Source organism: Phoca vitulina, unplaced genomic scaffold (genome assembly GCF_004348235.1).
Source record: "Phoca vitulina isolate PV1807 unplaced genomic scaffold, GSC_HSeal_1.0 scaffold9, whole genome shotgun sequence".
NCBI lineage: Eukaryota > Metazoa > Chordata > Mammalia > Carnivora > Phocidae > Phoca > Phoca vitulina.
The window spans coordinates 6350424-6373457 of NW_022589712.1; the positions used below are offsets into that span (position 1 = coordinate 6350424).

Consider the following 23034-nt stretch of genomic DNA (forward strand, 5'->3'; position numbering starts at 1 on the left):
CAAAATGGCTCAGTTTTTGTGAATTTGGTGTTTGTGGTAATTTTCTATTACATAACTACCATAAATAACAAAAATGGACTTAAAAATATTTATGCATCACATGAAATACATATCTGCTAGAAAAACATGTACAAAAAATTGAAATTTAAGAGAGAGACCAGGGAAGATGGCAGCAGAGTAGGCTCCCCTCATCCCATGAATACAATACATAACTATCAAATCATCCTAAATGTCCCAGAAACTGACCTGAAGACTGGCAGGACAAATTCCACAACTAAAGGTAGAGAAGAGTCCACACTGAAGAGATAGGAAGTGTGGAGATGTGGTTTGGGAGAGAAATGGATCATGGCTGCTGTGGTGGGGAGGGAGCTGCGGTCGCAGAGAAGGACAAGAGACAGACTATCACAGAGGAAAGCACACAGGAAAAATGAATCTCCATAGCAGTTGGATTGGAAAGCAAGAGGAGCTGAATTTCAAAAACCACTAATAAAAAATAAAGAGAAAGAAATCCAAATATATCACTCAAAAAAACCCAGCAAACCATGAAAGAGAGAAAGGCAAGAAAGGATCAGATAAAGTCTTCAGAAAAAAACCACAAAACAAGTAATAAGATGACAATAAATATGTATCCATCAATAATTACTTTGAATGTAAATGGATTAAATGCTCCAATCAAAGACATAGTATTGACAGAATGGATAAAAAATAAAAACAACAACAATAAAAAAAACAAGATCCTATGGTCAATTAATATTCAACAAATCAGGAAAGAATATCCAGTGGAAAGAAGACAGTCTCTTCAACAAATGGTGTTGGGAAAACTGGACAGCCACATGCAGAAGAGTGAAACTGGACCACTTTCTTACACCATACAGAAAAATTAATTCAAAATGGATAAAAGAGGGGCACCTGAGTGGCTCAGTCGTTAAGCGTCTGCCTTCAGCTCAGGTCATGATCCCAGGGTCCTGGGATCGAGCCCCGCATCAGGCTCCCTGCTCAGCAGGAAGCCTGCTTCTCCCTCTCCCACTCCCCCTGCTTGTGTTCCTGCTCTCACTATCTCTCTCTGTGTCAAATAAATAAATAAAATCTTAAAAAAAAAAAAAAAATGGGTGAAAGACCTAATTGTGAGACATGAAACCATAAAAATCCTAGAAGAGAACACAGGCAATAACTTCTTTGACACTGGCCATACAACTTCTTACTAGATATGTCTGCTGAGGCAAGGGAAACAAAAGCAAAAATGAAGTATTGGGACTTCATCAAAATAAACAGCTTCTGCACAGCAAAGGAAAACAATGAACACAACTAAGTGGCAGTCTACAGAATGGGAGAAGATACTTGCAAATGACATATCCAGTGAAGGGTTAGTATACAAAATATGTGAAGAACTTATAAAACTCAACACCCGAACACAAATAATCCAACTAAAAAATGGGCAGAAGACACGAACAGACATTTTTCCGGAGAAGACATCCAGATGACTAACAGACAAATGAAAAGATGCTCATCATCACGTGCCATCAGGGAAATGCAAATCAAAACTACAATGCAGTATCATGTCACACCTGTCAGAATGGCTAAAATCAACAACACAAGAAACAACAGGTATTGGCAAAGATGTGCGTAAAAAGGAACTCTCTTGCACTGTTGGGGGGAATGCAAACTGGTGCAGCAACTATGGAAGACAGTATAGAGTTTCCCTAAAAAGTTAAAAATAGAACTACTATGCAATCCAGGGATTTCACTACTGGGTATTTACCCAAAGAATGCAAAAACACTAATTTAAAGGGTTACATGTAACCCTATGTTTATTGCAGCATTATTTACAATAGCCACAATATGGAAGGAAGGTATCAAATGTCCATGGATTGATGAATGGATAAAGGAGATGTGGCATGTATTATATATAATGGAATATTATTCAGCCATAACAAAGAGTGAAATCTTGCCATTTGCAAGGACATGGATAGAGCTAGAGAGTATAATGCTAGGTGAAATAAGTCCGAGAAAGACAAATAACCATGTGATCTCAATTGTATGTGGGATTTAGGAAAGAAAACTAATGAGCATAGGGGAGAAAAAGAGAGAGAGACAAACTGAGACACAGCCTGTTAACTATAGAGAACAAACTGATGGTTACCAGAGGGAAAGGAAGTGGAGGGAAGGGTAAATAGGTGATGGGGCTTAAGGAGTGCACTTGTCCTTATGAGCAGCAGGTGATGTATGGAAATGTTGAATCACTATATTGTACACCTGAAACCCATTTAATACTGTATGTTAAATAACTGGAATAAAAATAAAAATAAAAAAAAATTAAAAAAAAATAAAAGGAAGGAATTTAAGATGTATTTTTAAATTACCTGGTATCATAAAGCCTGATGTTAGCAATTTCTACTGGATTGTGATATCATACTATTTTTTCAGTATAAACATTATAAATGGTATAAGTATAATTTGGATTAATAATTTCTTGCTGTTTTTGACAAGTAATTATTAAACAAAATTATATTGGAAATTCATCTCTTAATTAGGTGGATTGGGTTATTTTTCTAACTCATAACATGTATGTGTGCATGAATTTTACTTATTGCTAGAATGAAGTAGGTTCAGCATCATTCTTTTTATTTTTATAGTTGTTCTAATAAATAAGCATATGGGAATAGAAGGAATTTCATTATAAAAATATTACTTCATTTTTTAATTCATTCAAAATTATAATATGAGAAAGATACTTAGTAACCCTTTATTACAGTTATTTCAGTGATTTATCAGTTTATGACCCAACTGAGTCCATCTTTAATTTTGTTGAAAGCAAAGAATTTTGCAATTACATACTTACTGGGATAATAATCATGTAGTTACTCACTTTTTCAGTTTCTGGGAAGAGTATCAAATAGATTATACGAAGATTTTTTTAACTCATTAATTTAAATGTCATTCTTTCATTTACAGGTATTTTGTTCAGTCTGATAAATTTACAAAATGTTGGGAAAATTAAAATATTAATTTCAATACAGCTTTGCCAATGCAGTATTTATGAGTAAATGTTTTTATCTTACTTTAAATATGTTTTTATCAAAGCCTTGGAGCTGTGTATAAGTTATTCTATTTATGGAAACACTTGCCTTTTGACATGTTTAGTAAAACTAGCCTTCTTTATCAAATAGTCAGCCACTAAGAATTAGTTTGTCAGAACCACAATGGGCCCACACACCATTTTGTTATAATCGAATTCTTACTCTGCAATGGGTGTGTGGCTGTCTGGTTGTCTAACTAGCTGTCTAGCTGGCTGAGTGACTGGGTGGGTGGGTGGGTGGGTAGATGGATGGATGGATGGATGGATGGATGGATGGATGGATGAATGTATAGATAGATAGAAGGGTGGGTGGTTAGGTAAGGAATGAAACTTTGACAGCAGTTCATTTCCTAAATGGAATAAAGGCACTCCCACCTTCCATGTTATGAAGAACTATCTTAACTCTGTTATTCTGAGACTTTCCCTGAGGAAGAATTACTTCTTTGGCAATACTGAGGAAGTAGAAGAGCTGGGACAGTTAAATGAAAAACATTGTCATTCCTCTTATCCCTCTTTACTGTGTATCTGAATTCTTAACCACTCAATACAACCCATGTTGCATAGCCTCACATGGGTAAAAGTACCCTGCTTCTGGTGTCAACCCTTGCCCTGCTGTGTAGGAAGTGAACCTCTCCTAGGGTTAAAAGAGGCCTCTCAGTCACCAGTAATTCCATTTGTCCTTTTCTGATGCCCTGTGGTGATGTACCAGAGTGAACTTGGGAAGGGTGCATGATACACATTTCTTTGGTAAAGTGAGACTATGTTGATTTTGAAGAAAAGGTGGGACAAAAGATTATTATGATGCCTCAGCCATTAACATGTTTTTAGACATGTCAGTTTTCAGGAAGGTATGTGAGGAATAGGATGTGGAAGGAGTACCCTCTTAGACCCTCAGGGTAGTATATAGCCCACTGTGGAAGTCACTGACCTAAAGGATCGAGGTTCAGGACACAGGTTCTAGTTCCTGCTTTTTTCCTTATAAATTTTGGGTAAACCACTTTGCCTTCTCGTATATCTGTCTATTCATTTTAAAAGTAGGAATAGTAAATGCTGCCCCAATTATCTTTCAGAGCTATTGTGAAGATTAACTGGGATAATGTCTGTAAAAGCATTTTGAAAACTGAGAGTGCTGTCTAAACAGAAGATATCATCTGTATCCTAAAGTCACTTTAGATGAATTACAGTGGACCACAAAGCATAGTGAAATAGAACTCTATCTGAAAAACCTTTCTTACTGAAAGAGAATAAAAGGTAGATTTTTTGGTAACCCAAAATATTAATATCATCCAATTGACATAGTAACCACAATTTTAAGCCATATACTGGGCCTTAGGTAAGAGCTAATAATTGTTGAGACTTATAGTATACTAGGCTCTTTTCTACATTCCATATATCAGTTCATTTAATTCTCACAACAAATTTATGAGGCAGGCACTATTATTATCTCTTATGTTATAGAGAACAAACTGAAGTTCAGAAACTGTTGACTTGGTTACACAGTCAGTTAGGGTCAGACCTAGGCTTTGAATCCTGGCGGGTGGTTCCATGGTCCATGGTCTTAGCCATAAGACGCGCACCTTGTTATACAGACTCTTAATTGCGTTTTTCCTACCTCCAATTCTCCACCTCCCATACCATGACTTCTGCTAAATAATTAAAGAAGAAAATGGTATAACTAATCAATGAAGAAAACTGTGTGGCAGGGGGAAGAGAGAGAGAGAGAAAGGACCTATAGGAAATCCAGTGGGTACTCCTTTGTCAAAGAATCATAGTGGTTGCCTCAAGGCCGTGTGTGACATCTTTGTCAGTTGCTATTGGATCAGCCTCCTGGTCTCTCACCCACTCAGAAGGGTAGGAAGGGCTCACCCTCCTGTCTGTCTATCCTTGGAGTCTGGGAGCAGAGGGAGACCTGCACACTTCAAGTCTGGTTAAATGAGGTACATGTCACCTCTCCCCATTCAAAGATGGGAAGGAATAGGTGAGCACAGAGTGTGATTTTTGGCCTTCTTTCTGTCTCAGGTGATCACAACATAGTCTGATACATCTTTAGTTTTCATAATAATTTTGTCTTTGAATCTATGTGATATTAATATTGCCATTCCTGCCTTCTTATAATTATTTTGCTTAGCTTTTTTGTTGTTGTTGTTGTTCATTTACTTTCAAACTATTTGTATCTTTCTATTGAAAATGGAGCTTTTGTAGACTGTGTATATTTGGAGCTATTTTGTTCTATCCATTCTGAGTCTTTGCCTTTTTAAAAAAAAATATTTATTTGAGAGAGAGCAAGTGAGAGAGAAAGCACAAATGGAGGGGGGGGGCAGAGGGCGAGGAAGAAGCAGACTCCCCGCTGAGCAGGGAACCCTATGTGGGGCTCAATCCCAGAACTCTGGGATCATGACCTGAGCCGAAGGCAGATGCTTAACAACTGAGCCACCCAGACGCCCCAAGTCTCTGCCTTTTAATTGGAGTGTTTATTCCATTAAAACTTAATGTAATTATTGATATGGTTGAATTTGGTTCTACCATTTCATTTTATTTTTTCTATTTGTTCCTCTGTTTTTATTCCTCTGTTTCTCTTTTCCTGCCTTTCTGGAGATGCAGTATTTTTTAGAATACCATGGTAATTTTTATGTACTTTTTAACTCAACATTTTTATTCACTTTGATTTTTACTCTAAGAATTATAATGTATATTCTAAATTTTTTACAATCTGTTTATTGTTGATATTACACCACTTTACTCCCAAAATGTAGAAGGCTTACAACCTAATAGGTCCGTATCCATTCCCCCATTCTTTATGCTGTAGTTGTCATACTTGTTATATCTGCATTAAACTCCACATGAAACTTTATATAGCTTTATAGCATGAGGAATGTAGGAATTGGTCCTAAGAAGTAGATAACTCCATGGACTCACATTGTTCTGGGCATGGGCTGAGGTTGTGGGAGAGTTGGATTTTAAAAGAAGAATATAAAGTAAAAATCATGTTGAGTGAACATTTCCTATGAAAATACATTGAATTGCACATTAATTATGTTGCATGCAGCTTGGATAATACAACCCTGGGAGAACACTCAGATACGAAAGAAGAGAATCTAAGTAGACCCTTGGGCACTCTAAAATCAGTAAGTCCAACACAAGAAGAGAACCCAGTAGATGAAGCTAAGAAAGCATGTCCTGTGTTGTAGGGAGAAGCCAGGATGGTGCAGTAGCAGTTATAAGAACAAGAGTCTGCTGAATAATTCTGAATGGTCTAATATGAGAAGAATAGAAATGGAACCATTGAATTAGGAATATGGAGGTTATTGCTTTACCAGGAGTAGTCTTCAAGAGTGGATGCACAGTAAATCAGTGGAGAGCAGGACTATAAGAAATCTACAATAAGGTTTTCTGTGCAGAGAAGTGGGACAATGCCTGGAGGGGAATATGAGGACAAAGTTTGTCTGTCTGTTTACAATAGGAGATTCTAGTCTTAGTGGTATTTCTCAAAGGTAAAGAAGAAACTACCTCCCCAAAGGGTAGTTAGAGATACGTAGGGGTACTTCCTCATCAACCCAGTTGCCAGGGGGTGCTCCTGGTGTTTACCAGACTGCAGCTGGAGATGAACATCCTGCAGAGCTTAGGGCATTCTTTCTTGAGGAAGAATTGTCTTAACCCCAAAAGCACTGAGCCTATTTTTATGCTGATAACAATGATCTATCTTGGCTTCTGTTTTTATTTGATTCCCCCACAGAAATGTCTGGGCCTCACTTGATGTTCCATGCCATCTAAGCCAAGCCTTTGACAAATCTGGATTGTTCTTTGATTTGTCCACCTTAGATCACCCCTTCTGAGATCTCCAGGGAATCCATCACCGTGACTAAGGGAAAGCCAGGCACTGACTGGTTTGTGCCCATCCTTGAGCCTATTGCTGTGACAAGGAGGATGAGGTTATGATGATTAATAAGAGTCCACTCTGGACTCGAGGGAGAGAGTGGCTCACCCCACCTAAATTCCATGACTGCTCTCCGTGCGGGAAATAGAATGGCTGCTTTCAAGGCAGTCCGGATCCTATAAGGACCATCATCTTTGGACGGATTTAGGAATGATGAATGATATGAAACTACTATAGTTGTAACTCAAGTATTTCTACCCCCCCCCCCCCAGTCAGGCCAGGCAAAGAGAATAGCCTTGAGAGAAACATAAGCACCCATCACCCAATGACTTCTTCCCCTTTTTCTTCTCAGTTACTTTCTTACAATCTGGATCTTCTGAACACTGGTTAGGAATGGCATCAAAATGAGTGTGGATGTGTCTCATTATCTTTTTCTTAGCAGGGCATTATGGTATTTATTGTTGTTTATTACCATTATTAACATTATTGATAATATTAATTGGTATAGTATCTATTTGATTCTATTATAGGTGTCATTAAAACAATACATTCCCAAACTTTTAATTTATAATTAAAATCTCAGAAAAGGAGACATGCTAAATTCTTTATCCTGGTCTCTTTGTTCCTGGGATTTTTCTGTCCATCATGAAGAAGAGCAGAAACCAGAAAAACAGGCTACTTTATTTATCATTTACCCATATCCCATTTAATATATCTTAGTTATAATATAAAGGATGGGTGCTACTTTAATTAGCACTACCTCTTCTAGGTGACTAAAATTAGGGAACTGTTTTTTGGAGTACAAACTTTCCCTGTACTAAGAGTACAGAATGTGTACCAAATGACTCTTCCCAGAATTTCCTGATGCATCCATAATCACAACAAATCTTTTGTAATGGGGCATTTAAAGTTGTGCACATTCAGCAGATAAGGAAGCTAAGAAAAGGTGACCAGGTAGTTTGTCCTAAGTCATAAAATTAACAAGTGGCACAACGGATTCCAATTTCTCTTTTCCTGGCTCTAAAGATACTCTACTTCCTGTGACTTTTCAAGAGGTAGTAGAGGGAGAGGGTTGGGTGCATTCCTCTGCTCCTCTCTTTTGGGAATCTTGGAGTTACAGGACCAGAACCGATGGGACATGACACATTTCTCACATGTGCCAGAAGATAGAGACCCACCACAAAATACGCTACTACCACTAAGCACTGGTCATTTTCCACATAATGGCACTTGATTATTGATGGTCTGGTCACTTGAAAATGTTTGTTCTTATCCATGACCATATTTTAGTTTGCCTAATACCTGCTGTGCATTTGATCAGTTTTTCCATTGTCAATCCATACTGTATATCTGAACTGCTTCTCAAAGGTATTCATTTCTAAGGTATTGACATGATTTATCCAAACTGAACTTAAGTTAAAAAACTTTAATTTTTCTACTTAAACAGAATGAAAAAGGCCTTTGGCTACTAATGATTTGAATTGTGGTACAGAATTCCCTAGAATGTTTTTTGTAGCTCTCTTTCCCTTTAGTTTGGCTTGTTTGCTTATTTTTATAATTCTTGTCCTTAAGATGGAATCTCCATAATTGGAACCCCTGGCGAAAAATCATCAACTCAGTACAGCCTGGAATTTTGATTCCTTTTTTTAGTTTTAGTAACTTTTGTATAGTCCCCAGCTGTTCCTTCCCATAGCCCCGTCTATGGCGTTCTGCTTTAAAAACAAATCTGTTCACGCTACTAGAAAATCACGTGTAGAACTGGGACCATACGTTTTGTCCCTTCTTGCCCCTTCGTTGTCTATCTTATCTCATGAATGGGTTGCCTTATGGTCTCTGACCTGAGGATGCTGGGAATATACCCCAAGGGCTCCCAATACACATTTATTTCTCCTCCTCTACTTCGGTGGTGTCACATGACATCTACTTAAAAGTTTATCAAAAGCACCTATTCCTCTGTAATTTTTTTTTCAAAAATTTTTTTTTTTATTTTTTAGAACACTTCTATCATTTCCAGTCCATACCCCTTTCCTAAGTGTGTTTCTGTGCTGGGTAAACTGTGTCCGGTTTTTGCTCTTGTTGTGTCATCCGTGGCGCCTGCTCTCATTTTGGTATCATTTTCATTTTATTGTGTCTTATAACCATTGTTCATTATTCTTTGCTCTTAGCTCTTCATCAGAGCTTTTATTTTTTAATCCCATTTTTCTGCTGCTAACCTGGATAGGAAATACCTGAATTATGTTGGAAAACCTGTTTGCTGTTGTTGTCTTTTTTATCATAAGGAAAAGGAATGTGGATTTTTCTTTGAAGAATATTTTAGGCAGCCTGTTATAGTAGAAATGGAAAGGAGTTTAGAGTTTGATTGAACTGAATTTGAGTTGTGATTCCATTACAAAGCTGCCGATGTCCTTAGAAAAGTGATTGGAATTCTCTAGGACTCCATTTACTATTCTATTAGGTAAGGATAGTAATACTGACCTTACCAGATCATTGGAAAGCTTAAAAATAGCACATGTAAGGTGCAGCTTCTGCCACATAGTGTTCGATTATTACTGGCATTGTAATGATTATTTTATTATAATTATTATTCGGTGGGCCATCTCATATTCGAATTGACAACTAGTACGTGATAATGCTACATTTAAAGGACATGCAGCAGAAAATAAGCTATAATGGCTCGCCTTAAGGAGTTTATAATCTTTTAAAGAAGGAGAAATATATACCCAAAACACGTAAGTCAGATACAAACATTCATTATTTTTGAAGGTAATTATGTGATAGTTATAAACACTATAAATATTACTTAACACATCACAGAACACCCTCTGTGGCTTATTTACTGTGACGATTAGGGAACTGAGAGTTAAAGCAATAGGGGTAAGACGTTTACCCCACCTGTTACGCTGTGAAGGGACCTACAGGGACTGGTGCAGGGGTCCTTCCCACTCTGGAGGGTGTCCTTGTAATCTCTGTGCTCTGCTGCCTCCAGAACAGAATGGGGCAAATGGTGTAAGATGGTCATGCTCAACCCCCTGAGGCCCTCAAGAGATGGGCTCGGTCTTGACTGGGCTGATAGTGAGAGGCCTCTTGGAGGAGGAACGTCTGAGATGGATCATGTGGTGAACAGGCTTTCAACAGGCAGAGGGGAAGAAGACATGGGTGCAGAAGTGTTCTGGGAGCATTCAGTGTAGCAGTGCGCATGTGGGGACTGATAGAGAAGCTGCTGGGATATAGGTTTGTGTCAGATGAGAGGGGCCTTGGGTTTTTCTCCCCAGCAGACACGGTGACACTTTAAAGGATTCGAGGGCTATGCCATGATCAGAGCTCTGGATTGATACGGCTGACTCTGCAGAACGGTGCAGGACATTTTGGAAGTGAAGAGAGTGTATCACGACTCCAGTTGGGAGGCTAGTGAAAGAATCTAGAAAAGATCGACTGAAGTAATGACAGAAAGCATGGGCAGGAAAGGACCTGTGTGGGCGACATTGACAAGTTAGAATGGCAGTCGGCCGTGTTGAGAAGGCTGCAGAGACGGCAGCTCCCAGCCTTGGTTGTGAGGGGGGTAGCGGCTCCAATAAGAAAGATGGTGTCCATAGTTTCAAAAGAAAGGGCAAATAAGTATCACCATAAGATCTAGTGGAGCCTTTTGGCAGGGTCACCCAATGTCCAGGGCTCGGGTGGGTCTTCACTCTAGTCAGTAATGCAGCTTGAATGGTTTCTATCGCTATATTGTGAGTGCAAACATAACGCCTCCAATATTTATGAAGAGGGGCACCATGGAGGGAGTGGGCATTCATACAAGCTGCTGGAGCTGAATCTCTTCCATAAACTCCTTGGAGTCTCACAGTTCCAATCTACCAAGTGTTCTGCCTGAGCCCTTTGTTTCCCAGGACAGGTGTCAAAGGGAGCATGCGATTGTGTTTGAGGGTCACTGACTAATGTGTGAAAAGGAAATCCCACAGGGAAACTCCGTTTTTCTTCAAACGTTGCTCCACTGCATTCAGTTTTATGTTATAAGTGAAAGAAAATGTATGTCATTCATTGAATGGCGGGCGAGCGGTAACTTGGTTCAAAAGTGTTGCTATTACCCTGTCAGAGCTTTGAGTAATACTCACTTTTCTCCCCTCTCTCCCAATGTCTTGGTCAGTGTTTGTCAGGTTCAACTCCAGCCATGGTTTCCCAGTGGAGGTCGATTCCAATACCAGCATCTTCCAGCTAAAGGAGGTGGTTGCTAAGCGACAGGGGGTTCCAGCTGACCAGCTGCGTGTGATTTTCGCTGGGAAGGAGCTTCGGAATGACTTGACAGTGCGGGTGAGTCTCCCTGGGTGGATTGCGCCTGGGATGCAGCCAGCGCATTGCTTACGCCGCTACTCGGCCAGGCTGACATTCATGCCTGAGATCTAATAGAATAAATAGTGCCTGGGGATTCCTTGAACTTTATTCCACACCGCTTCATTAATTCTGACCTTCTTAATTATGCATTAAAACAGCAAGCAGGAAGGACTGGAAGAACAACTGTGAGTGAGGGAGAGAGAGAGAGCGAGAGAGAGAGAGAGAGAGAACACACAGACTGGGCTTAGTGAGTAAATGTTTACTGACTACAGGAGCAGCAAGGCACAATTTCTGTGTCTGTTCAATTTCTACCTTACTTATTCCATTTGAATCTTAATGAAGAAGGATTCGAATAAATGGTTCCAAATCAGGCTGCTCAGTCACTGCGCTGTGAGGAATTTGTAACCCAATTGTGACCCCTGGAGGATAGTCGCAAGTCTGCCTCCGGGGCTCGCTCGAGAAGGTCGCGGGCTCAGGGCCCGTCCACAACAGACCATCCAAACCCCAGTTTCCGTGCCGGTAGCCAGGGAAAACGGAAGCGTAGCAAAAGTCCACCTTTGTGCTTATTTTCGCCACGCCTCAGTAAAATTGTCCTTAGAACAGGCCCCCGAAACGTCAGTGAGCAGCGCCTGTCCTCTCCTATAGCACCACACTGCTCCTAAGGCTGTCCAAGCCTCCTAGCCTTTCATCTGGGTGCTTCATTGCCAAGGGTGATTTCTGTAGGAAGAAGGGGAGAACTGGTGAAGGAAGCGATGCACAGCGCCCTCACCTGGAGGTGGAGACCTGTCATTTGTTGGGGGAGGTCAGCAAATACTGTTGAACGGGGACTGAAGTCCTTCTCTGTGAAAGCGTGAAGGTCGGAATGCTTTCTGTGGGTGGAACAGGTGATGCTGAGGGACCCCTCAAACACGCGTTCCCCCTTCCTTAACCAGCGCCGATTAATTGCACTCCTGTTTATGGCTTTGTGGGGGCTGCTGCTGTGCACAGCGGGGCTGCTGGGTCGGGCTACATGGAAACCCCTTCTGGTATTGACATCCTATCATTGTCTTCTGTTGATATTTACTGCTGCATCTCGAAATGCTTTCGAAATTTGGGTATACAAAGGAAGCTGTAGAAATGCAAATCGTCCCCCTCCTGCTCCACCCTGTCTTTGCTGATGGCTGGAGGCACGTGCTGATTGAGCACAAACTGCTGTGCTTTGCTTTTAGGCAGTTTGTTTTTATAAGGGAAGTGCCTGTGCTAAAAAGTGTTTTGCTTTTTTTTTTTATTTCAGTCAACTAAAAAGCTTCTTACTGTACCTGCCAACCTCTAAATCCAAGAATGTTCCCTTCACAAATAAATGATTTTAAAATAGCTCCTTGAACCAAAATATTTTATGTTACCAGGAGTTTTGAAGTTTCAGGTTCTAAAGCTCTTCACCTTTACTGTTCAAGCTGATAGGTTAAACTAATTGCTATAGATGATTCATTTGACAAACATGTATGTGTAAAATATATATTGATTTAGATTCTTTTTCTTTTGACACACACTTCCAATGTTCTGGGCTTCCCAGGGGCTCACAAAGAAAGGCGAAATTCATTCCTGCTTTTGTGGTGACTCTTTATTTAGGGGCCCTAAAAGCAACAGAAGTATTAGGTTGAACCATATGGCATAAAACTATCAGCAATTTCATGTGGTCCAACGTAAGAATGTCAAACATGAGAAGCACCATATGGAAACTGAAACGTAAGTATTACAAGATTCTAAAGGTGGAGAAAACACATCTGAGTAGAAGTCACCAAGACTTTGTGGACGAATTGAAACTGGAGTAGGATTCCATAGATGGAGAATGAGCATGGAGTGTGCTTTCTGGAAAGCATGGGTCCCTGTTCCAGAAGCTAGAAGAGATGTTGAAGACTGGCAGGAAGGGAGCTTAGAGCTGTATCTTGCAGAGGTTTCATGCATGGAAATAGGGTGCTGTCGAGGGAAATGGGAGTCTGGAGATCCAGTCTGGTTGTAGGAAGGATGAGGAACTTAACCTGCATGATAAGTGGATGCCAAGGGAAATATATATGGGGATGTCTAGCAGGCGTTTGAGAACTTAGCTGTGACGCTTCGGGGCTCACTTTATATTTAAGGACGAGCTACCTAGAGCTAAATATTACAGCTATTGGGTTAGATGTGACTGCCCAAGGGGCAGAGGACAGAGGCATGAGCAGGTCTTTTAGGCAGCGAGGGGAGAAGCCAGTAAAGGAGGCATCATCCATCCAACTGATGCATTGGAGGATATTTTGGAAAAGGAAATTACTGGTAAAGAAGTATACCCGCTGTGAAAAGATGGGGGAGGATGAGAAGAAAAGAGCCTTTGGACTTGATGACCATAGTGATGACTCCAGTCCAGGGTTGCGGTTGGTGAAAGCCAGAGCGTTGGGTTCAGCATGAGCTGCGGACTATAATGAGGAGGCTCAGCTTGTCAGCGAGGTTATATTATCTTCATTTCTAAGTGCATGGATTATACTATAGAGTGTTTACATCATAACTCTTAAGTATTTAGGGAATACCTAGTTTTAATACTACAAATTAAGGCAAAACAATTTTTCTTAAATGTATCTTACATACTTAGACAATGTGGCCTCTCTGTATTTCAGTTTGCTCATTTGTAAAGTGGGAATAATACTAGTATCTATCTCATTGGAATTTTGTGAGGACTAAATTAGTTAATTTATGTAAAGCTCTCAGAACAGAGTGCAACATATAGTAAACACTATGTAAATGTTAGCATTTATTAGCATCCTCATCACCGTGATTATCATCACCATTATTAGGGACAACTTCAGAATCTAAGAGATCACTTTAAATAACACAAGACTACTTTCCATCATGAATTATGATGAGGATATCTGCAATAAATTAAAGAGTTAAGAAATGACAATAGGATACATATTTGACTGGGACAAATATATCTGTATATGTGTGTGTGTGTGTGTGTGTGTGTGTGTGTGAATGTATATCTATGTAGTATTTATACATTTTAAGTAAAGTGTATACTTTTAGTTAAATTAAATTTTAGTTTAGTTAATTAAAAAGAACTCTCTAGAGTTTGTAAATGGATTTTTGACCCTTACACGTACAGGTTTTACTTACCTTAAGCATAGTGGAATTGAGCAGCGCCTGGGTGGCTCAGTCGGTTAAGCATCTGACTCTTGATTTCAGCTCAGGTCATGATCTCAGGGTCATGAGATTGAGCCCTGCCTCAGACTCCACGCTGGGCGTAGAGCCTGCTTGAGATTCTCTCTCCCTCTCCTCTGCCCCCCATCTGGCATGTACTTGCAAACACTCTCTCTCTACAAAAAAAAAAAAAAAAAAAAAAAGAATAGAATTTGAATTTAGCAAGCTTAAAAAGACTTTACACTTCCTATTGACAATTGTAGTAAAAAATAGAAACCTATAGGGGTGCCTGAGTGGCTCAGTCGTTAAGCATCTGCCTTCAGCTCAGGTCATGATCCTAGGGCCTCCTGGGATTGAGCCCCACATTGGGCTCCCTGCTCGGCAGGAAGCCTGCTTCTCCCTCTCCCACTCCCCCTGCTTGTGTTCCCTCTCCCGCTGTGTCTCTCTCTGTCAAATAAATAAATAAAATCTTTTAAAAAAAAATAGAAACCTATAGCCATAGTGTTCAGCAAAGATTCCTAGATTCATCATGGTATTATTGCTTTAAAATATATTTTTGTAAAGTGATTATTTGCCACATACTGTGTTTGTTATAAGCAAACTGTAAAGAGTTGTACAATTTTTTCCTACTTCATAAACAATGTTTCTGTGCATGCTTTTATTATTTTCCTTATACCTACAAGTATGCGATATAAAACTAATCTTTGACTTAGTATGCATAGTTGCTTGGTATTTTTCTTTATAAGGACTTCTTGTCAGCTCTTGCAACAGAGTATTCAGGTCCCATTCACATGATGTGTCTCTCATTTTCCTAATCCCAAATCTAACATGCTCCATATCAAAAATCTCTGAAATCACCTGTATATGATTTTGAATTTATTATTCAGAATTATACATGGAAAATAATATTCTAAAGTAGTTGTATAATTCAAAATGTATGAACTGTGTCATTAGATTAACTTACAATGACAGGGACTTGAGAATTTATCTAAGATTTTGTTTGAGCAGAATTCATTGTATTCACATGAGCTGTATTAATATCATTAGTATCAATATAGGTTTATTAGCCAGTGTATTAGAGTTCTCCAAAGAAACAGACTGGTAGGATGGATTAATCCATCCATCCATTCATCCAGCCATCATTTTTTTTAATCTATCTATCTATCTATCTATCTATCTATCTATCTATCTATCTGTCTATCTAGGATAGACAGATAGATACATAGATAGATTTATTATAAGGAATTGACTCACATGATTATGGAGGCTGACAAGTCCCAAGACCTGCAATCTGCAACTTTAGTTTGGTCTCAGCCTGAAGGATTAAATCAGGAAAGGGGATGGCGTAGTTTCAGTCTGAAGGCTGACAGCCTTGAGACCCAGGAAGAGCTGATGTTTCAGGTCAAGTCCAAAGGCAGGAAAAAACAAAAAACAAAAACCCTCAAACAATGTCCTTGCTTGAGGGGCACTGAGAAAGTGAAATTCCCTCTTATTCATGAGAGAGTCAGTCTTTTTTAAAATTTTTCTCCCCAGGCCTTCAACTGATTGGATAGGGCCTACCCGTATTGGGGAGAGCTGTCCGCTTCACTCAGTCTACCAATTCAAATATTAATCTCACCCCAAACACCCTCACATACACACCTAGACTTATGTTTGACCAAATGCCTGGGCACCCCATGGCCCAGTCAAGTTAACACATAAAATTAACCATCACAGCCAGGAAATGAGAAACCTTGTTATAGTTAATTAATGTTAGAGGAAAGTTATTCTATTTGTATTCTTTTTGTAATAATTAATTATACTTGCAAAATGGGAAAAAATGTCTTATTTTACATAGAAATATTTGTTTTATAAAAAAAGTTCATCCAGGTGGATGTTCATAAATTCCTTTAAATACTCAATATTATGATGTTTAAAATGTAGATACACATTTGGAGACCATCATTTCATAAAATAGATTATTATTGTAGTAAATATTAAAGGGCGTCGGTTTATTACTCCTGTTCTTCCAACTAAGCTTTATGATATGACATGATCTGAGTTTGGAAGACCAGAGACATTTAGACTTCACGAGCTTAGGTTGTAAATATCAAAGACAAATAAATGACCCTGAGAAGCCAAATTATTTAAAAACTGTGGCCCTACCCTCATCCCCACCAACAGTAACAAAGGGTGATGGAGAGTCTAGATTACCTCCCTTGTGAATCTATAATGAGTGCCTTACACACCTGCCCCCCTGACAATAATAAGCTACACCTCTCCCTCCCTGCTGGCATGGTAACACAAGGGTCTTAGAGGTGAGTTGGGATTTTCACAGTTGCTAAATGGTAACAGAGCCACTGTTACCACAGTGCCACTGGAGATCACGTGTGGTGCCAGAACATGACTTCCACCCATCAATGATGAGGAGTCCCCATTTCACCAGATAATGAATGGAGACCTGGACTTCTGTTTCCACTGGCAATAATGTGGTGATTCCCTTTTCCTGCAGGAATAGTGTCAGAAAAAGCCAGGTAAAGCAGAAGGTTTAAATAAGATCCAGTGTCTCATAACATACTGAGAAAATGCTCAGGTTTCAAAGGAAAACCATTAAGAATCAGGAAGATCTCAAACTCTTTGAGAAGACTATCAGTAGATGCTAATACTGAGATGACAGAGATGTTAGAATTTATCTGATATTTTAAACAGCCATGATAAAATGCTTCAATAAGCAATTACAAACATGCTTGAAATAAATGAAACAAGTCTGAGAAAAGAAATAAAGGATATAAAGAAGAATAAATGGAAATTATAGAATTGAAAAATACAACAACAAATAAAAAGCTCACTGGATGGGCTCAACAGAAGAATGGAGGGGATAGAGGAAAAAGTCAGTGAACTGGAAGACAGAACAGTAGAAATTGCACAATTTGAACAGAGAAAATAGACGAAAGAAGGCAGGAAGAAAAGGAACAAAGGAAGGAAGGAAAGAAGAAAGAAAAAGGAAGGAAAGAGGAAAGAGAGGAAGGAAGGAAGAAAGAAAAGAGCAAGTTACAGAAATATGTGGGTCTATAAAAGAGCATTTCAAAATTGTGTCATCAGAGTCCTGGAAGGAGAGGATAAAAGAAGGAGGAACTAAAAGTACTCAAAGAAATAATGGCTGAAAATATCCCAATTACTACAAGTAACATCAAACTGCAAATTCAGGAAACTGAAGGAATCCAGAATTTTGACATAGTCAAAGCAATACACACATCATAACAAACTCCTAGAAACTAAAGACAAGGAAAAAAAATCTTGAAAGCAGCTAGAGAAAATGTACAGGCATAACCCAGAGATGTTGCAGGTTCTGCTTCAGACCACCACAGTAAAGCTGATATGACAATAAAGTCAAATGGACTTTTTTGGTTTCCCACTGCATATAAAGTTATGGTTTCACTATACTGTAGTCTATTAAGTGTGCAATAGCATTACGTCTAGAAAAACCCAATATACATACCTCAATTAAAAGAATACTTGATTGCTAAAAAATACTGTTATCTGAGCTTTCAGTAAGTCATAATCTTTTTGCTGGTAGAGGGTCTTGCCTCAGTGATGATAGCTGCTGCCTCATCAGAGTGGTGGTTGCTGGAGCTTGGGGTGGCTGTGGCAGTTTCTCAAAATCAGACCCCAGTGGAGTCTTTGACAATGCCTCTGTAGCTTGTGATGCTGTTTGTTAGCATTTTATCCACAGAACTTCTTTCAACTTTGGCCAGTGCTCTCAAACCCTGCCCCTGTTTTATCAACTAAACTTATGTCATATTGACAATCCTGTGTTGTCATTTCAACGATCTCCACACATCTTCACCAGGTAGATTCCATCCCATGAAACTGCTTTCTTTGCTCACTTGTAAGAAGCAACTCCTCATCCATAAGTGTCTGTTGTGAGATTGCAGCAATTCAGTCCCATCTTCAGGCTCCAGGTCTAATTCTAGTTCTCCTGTGTTTCCACCACATCTGCATCTACTTCCTCCACTGAAGTCTTGAACCTTCAAATTGTAAAAAAAAAAAATGCAATATCCGTGAAGTGCAGTAAAGCGAAACAAATAAAATGATGTATGCCTGTACATCTTATGCAAAATGGAAAAGCAATTTCAATGGCAGTGGATTTCTCATCAGAATCCATGAAGGCTGGAAGAAAGTGGCACATTTTTCAAGTGCTGAAAGAAAAGAAGTGTCAATCTGGAAACCTATACCCAGAGAAAAGATCTTTCAGAAATGAAGAAGAAATTGATGTATTTTCAGATGGAAAAAAAAACAAACTAAGATATATTGTCGTCAAACTTCCCTAAAAGAATGGATCAAAGAATTTCTTTATCAAGAAGGGAAATGAAAAAGGAGGAACTTCGGAACATTAGAAAGGAAGAAAGAACACAATAAGCCAAAGTATGGCTGAATATACAGACTTTCCTTCTCTTGAGTTTTCTAAATTATGTTTGAGGGTTGTAACAATGTCTGATGTGGTTCTAAATGTCGGAAGAGGAAATATTTAAGACAAATATATTATAAATGGAGGTAAAGTAAGGTTTTTATACTTCACTTGAAGCTGTAAAACGTAACTTGTGTGGGAAGTTATCACTGATATAGTAATAGCTAGAGCAACCACTAAAATAGCTAAGACTAAAGTGTAAAATGGTGATGACTCTGAATGCTCGTGAGGCTATGGAAATATTGGGTCACTCATATATTGCTGGTGGGAATAGAAAATGGTACAGTCACTCTGGAGGAGAGTCTGACAGTTTCTTAAATACTAAACATACACCTACCCTGCAACACAGTAGTCACAGTCTTGGTTATTTATCTCAGGAATGAAGACTTGTGGTCACACAAAGCCTAGGACATGAATGTTTATAGCAGCTTCATTCACATTAGAGAAAAACGGAAATAACCCTGATGTCCTTCAGTGGTAAATGAAGGTACATCCATATGGTACATCCATATCCTACTCAACTGCAAAAAGGCACTAACAATTGATAATACACAACATTTTGCATGAATCTCAACGGAATTATGTGAAATGAAAAAAAGCCAATCCCAAAAAGGTCACATGCTGAAAGATTCCATTTATATGACATTCTTGAAATGACAAAATTATAGAGATGGAGGACAGATGAGTGGAGGAGGGGATGGGAGCAGGAGGGAAGAGTGTGCGGTAGTAAAAGGACAACAGGACGGCAGGAGGGACCCTTGTGGTGGATGTTCTGCACTTTGTATCAATGCTGATAGTACAATTGTGTCGTATTACAGTTTTGTAAAATGTTACCTTTGAGAAACTAGGCAAAGGAAACCTAGGATCTCTCTGTGTTATTTTTTACAGCTACATTTGAACTTATAAATACCTTAAGATAAAATTTAATTAAAACAAAACAAACAGAAGTTCTACCATCTTCCACAGAGGAATAGAAATGATCTCTCCCTATAGAAAATAAATAAGCGTGTTATTTGCATCTATTTTAATGGGGCACTACTTCTTAATAAGTGATTTTCAATGTGAGAAACTAGTAAATAATTTAACTGATTCTTAGAGACATTTAAAGACTAATTCATACTAAAAGTATAAGGCCAATACAACATAATACTTGTAGAAGTATTAAGACATCTTTCTTGAATTCTTGAACAGAATCTTTAGCACCTTATAGGCTTGAAAGGACATGATTAGTATTTATTTTTAAAGCTCTTACCAAATATTAAGAGAAACAAAAATAAAGTTTTTAATAATGTGTACTCTAGCTATACACATTTTCCAAATGGATTTGAGAGTCATGCACTATAGTTTTAGGAAAAAAATGAGCATCTTATGTAACCATTGTGGTTATGATGGTTAGAGGAAACATTCACTTAGAAAAATTGCTCCTCTTTTACTGGTACTTTACATTTATGTTATAGAAGGAATTTGGGGATGAAATAGTTTCGTTTATAAACTAAATGTATTTAATTTTTTAACCTTCTCTTTTGAATGTGAGACAGAGGCTAGATTAAATTAGAACACAGAATGCACTTTAACCATTTTTTTTGTTTTTATATAAAAGAAGAATTCTGCAAATGACAATATATATGGCCAAGATGTTTTATTTAAAATTCATTTTTTTTCCCTCTGATTGTAAGACAAAAGGGAGCCAGTTTACATACCATTATACTCAGCAGTGATTTCTTTGTATGTAAAAGTACAGTTGTGTAAATGAGACCTGCAAACACTTCAGGAATAATGCAAACATTTTTTTCCAAAGGGTTGTCTTGCTAATGGAACGTTCTGCTGGCTTCATGCATTTAGGTAAATGTAGATCCCCTCTTGAGTTCCTTCAAATACTGGTGCATTATTATGGTGGCTGGTAAGTCCTGCGAACTGTTAGAGTCTGGAATCAAAGGATGGTAATCTGTACAGAGCAAGGTCTCACTCCCAGAAGTCCCTTATTTAATCTGCTTCTGTCTGCTGTTTATATGTGTCATTTGGAAAAAATCTCTGAATTACTAATTTTTTGCATAATTCAGTACCCTCAGAAATGTTATTTTTCTGTTGAAAGGAAGTCTTGACATTTGTGTGCCCCCGTGGACTTATAAAACGTCTTTGAGGATTGCCATGAATAAACGCAGACTTGAAGAAAAAAAAAAAGTTGAGATTCTTTTAGCTTGTAAGAGGCTGAAGATAGAGTCTGGGTTTATTTAATAGGCTCATGCCTCTCAAAGATGTTTCCATTGTCCTTATTGTGCTCATTTTCCAAGATAGACGATATGTGAGGGAGTAAAACTCTGCAGCAAACCAATCCCCTAAATCTTAACATAGGATGCATTTTATTAGAGTATATAAGGGAAAAACCATGTCTCATAGGAAACTTGACAAGTGGAAGAACGAGTACACAATGTGAAATTTTATTACTATTCACTGAAGTCCTCGATTCAAATCGTCTATTCTGTCGTCTCTGTTATTGGACTCAGATTCCGTCCTGCGGTTGACCCAGTCATTATCCTTCAGCGAAGGAAGTATCATTTAGAAGAAACGAGAATTTGTGCCTATACCGTTCACCTTAAAGCTTCCTTTTTTTTAAAGATTTAATTTATTTAATTTATTTTATTTTTTTAAAAGATTGTATTTATTTATTTGAGAGAGAGAATGAAAGAGAGAGAGCACAAGAGGGGGGAGGGTCAGAGGGAGAAGCATACTCCCTGCTGAGCAGGGAGCCCGATGCGGGACTCGATCCTGGGACTCCAGGATCAGGACCTGAGCCGAAGGCAGCCGCCTAACCAACTGAGCCACCCAGGCACCCAAGATTTAATTTATTTTAGAGAGAGAGAGCTCCTGTGTGAGCCGGTGGGGGAGGGGCAGAGGGATAGAGAGAATCTCAAGCTGACTCCCCGCTGAGCGCAGAGCCTGACATAGGGCTCCATCCCAGCTCCCTGAGATTATGACCTGAGATGAAATCCAGGAGTCGGGTGCTCAACCCACTGAGCCGCCCGGGCACCCCTCACCTTAAAGCTTTTAAACCAAAAGTTTGCTCACCCAGATTCTACCTTTTCCTTCTTTGCTCTTGTCGTGTAATTGTAACAGGCCTGGGATTATTATCAGAGAACAATGAAAAATTTTAAATGAAAAAGCTCTTTAAAACTTACATACCAAACTTACTTATTGACTGATAAACATGAGACTATGTATTCCTCATTTTCTCTTTGTGGGTGGACTTGAGCTACAGCTTTAATTAATTTATAGCTTAATATTGGTAAATATTTGCTCTGCTCCCTTTTATTTTCTTTAGGTATGAATTAAATGGGAGATCAAGTTAAATGTGTAATAAAATAATTTATTTTAGTTACACTTTCAGTGATGCCTATGAGACAGAGGAAACAACATTGAATGGGACCAGGAGAGTTTTACTTTCCTGTTTTAATATATTAATTTTTTCCCTCCAATTATTAGGTTTAATATTGATAAGAACACAATTCTCATAAACCACTTACCAGTAGAAGTGGAATTAAATGAAATTACCTTTGGGTAAGTGGGTGTGGCCATACAAGCCTTTCTGAGGCCATGAAGGATGTGCTAAGACAGCATTCTTCGGCCATGAGCTAAAACAGAGGATACACAAACCCATTGGAATGGAAGCAAAACCTCAAGCTTCCCTGATTTGTGGTGCAAACTCATGATTATTAACTTGGTGTCCGTAGTGTTATAGTCTCATTGATTTGTGGATTTTTAAAAGACAGCATTTTATGCATATGTGTCTTTACATAGACAAGCACACATTCTTTTGGGGAATGCAGTTCTTGGGAAGAAAATTGTAAATTTTGTGGGTGCATTTGCGTAATTGTATTTGAGGGTTTTATTCTGTCATTGGATTTTATTTTACCATCGAATGTTTCCTCCCCTGTTGTTGGATCTGGTCAGTTTGAATTCAGAAGTGCCACTCCTATGTCATTTAATATATAACCTAATTAATGGCAGAGAGCTGTGCTTTTTAAATTGATAGAGCATTCTGACATTAGAGGGAGAAGTGAGGAATGTAAGAACCGACTGATGTCTATGTTTTGGAGTACATCACAAACTTTAGTTCAAATGCGTGGGCTTTTGAAAGCTCAGTACAAGTTTTGCCAAGGATAG

At 38.7% G+C, this 23034-nt stretch overlaps 1 protein-coding gene across 4 annotated transcripts in view; it reads left to right on the forward strand.

Annotated features, from left to right (window-relative positions):
* PRKN (parkin RBR E3 ubiquitin protein ligase) overlaps positions 1–23034 on the forward strand; it is a 1294051-nt gene that overhangs the window by 238598 nt on the left and 1032419 nt on the right. For all 4 annotated transcript variants that reach the window (XM_032407521.1, XM_032407520.1, XM_032407518.1 and 1 more), the window contains exon 2: positions 11095–11258. In XM_032407521.1, the coding sequence (XP_032263412.1) occupies positions 11095–11258 (164 nt within the window). The remainder of the gene's footprint in view (positions 1–11094; positions 11259–23034) is intronic.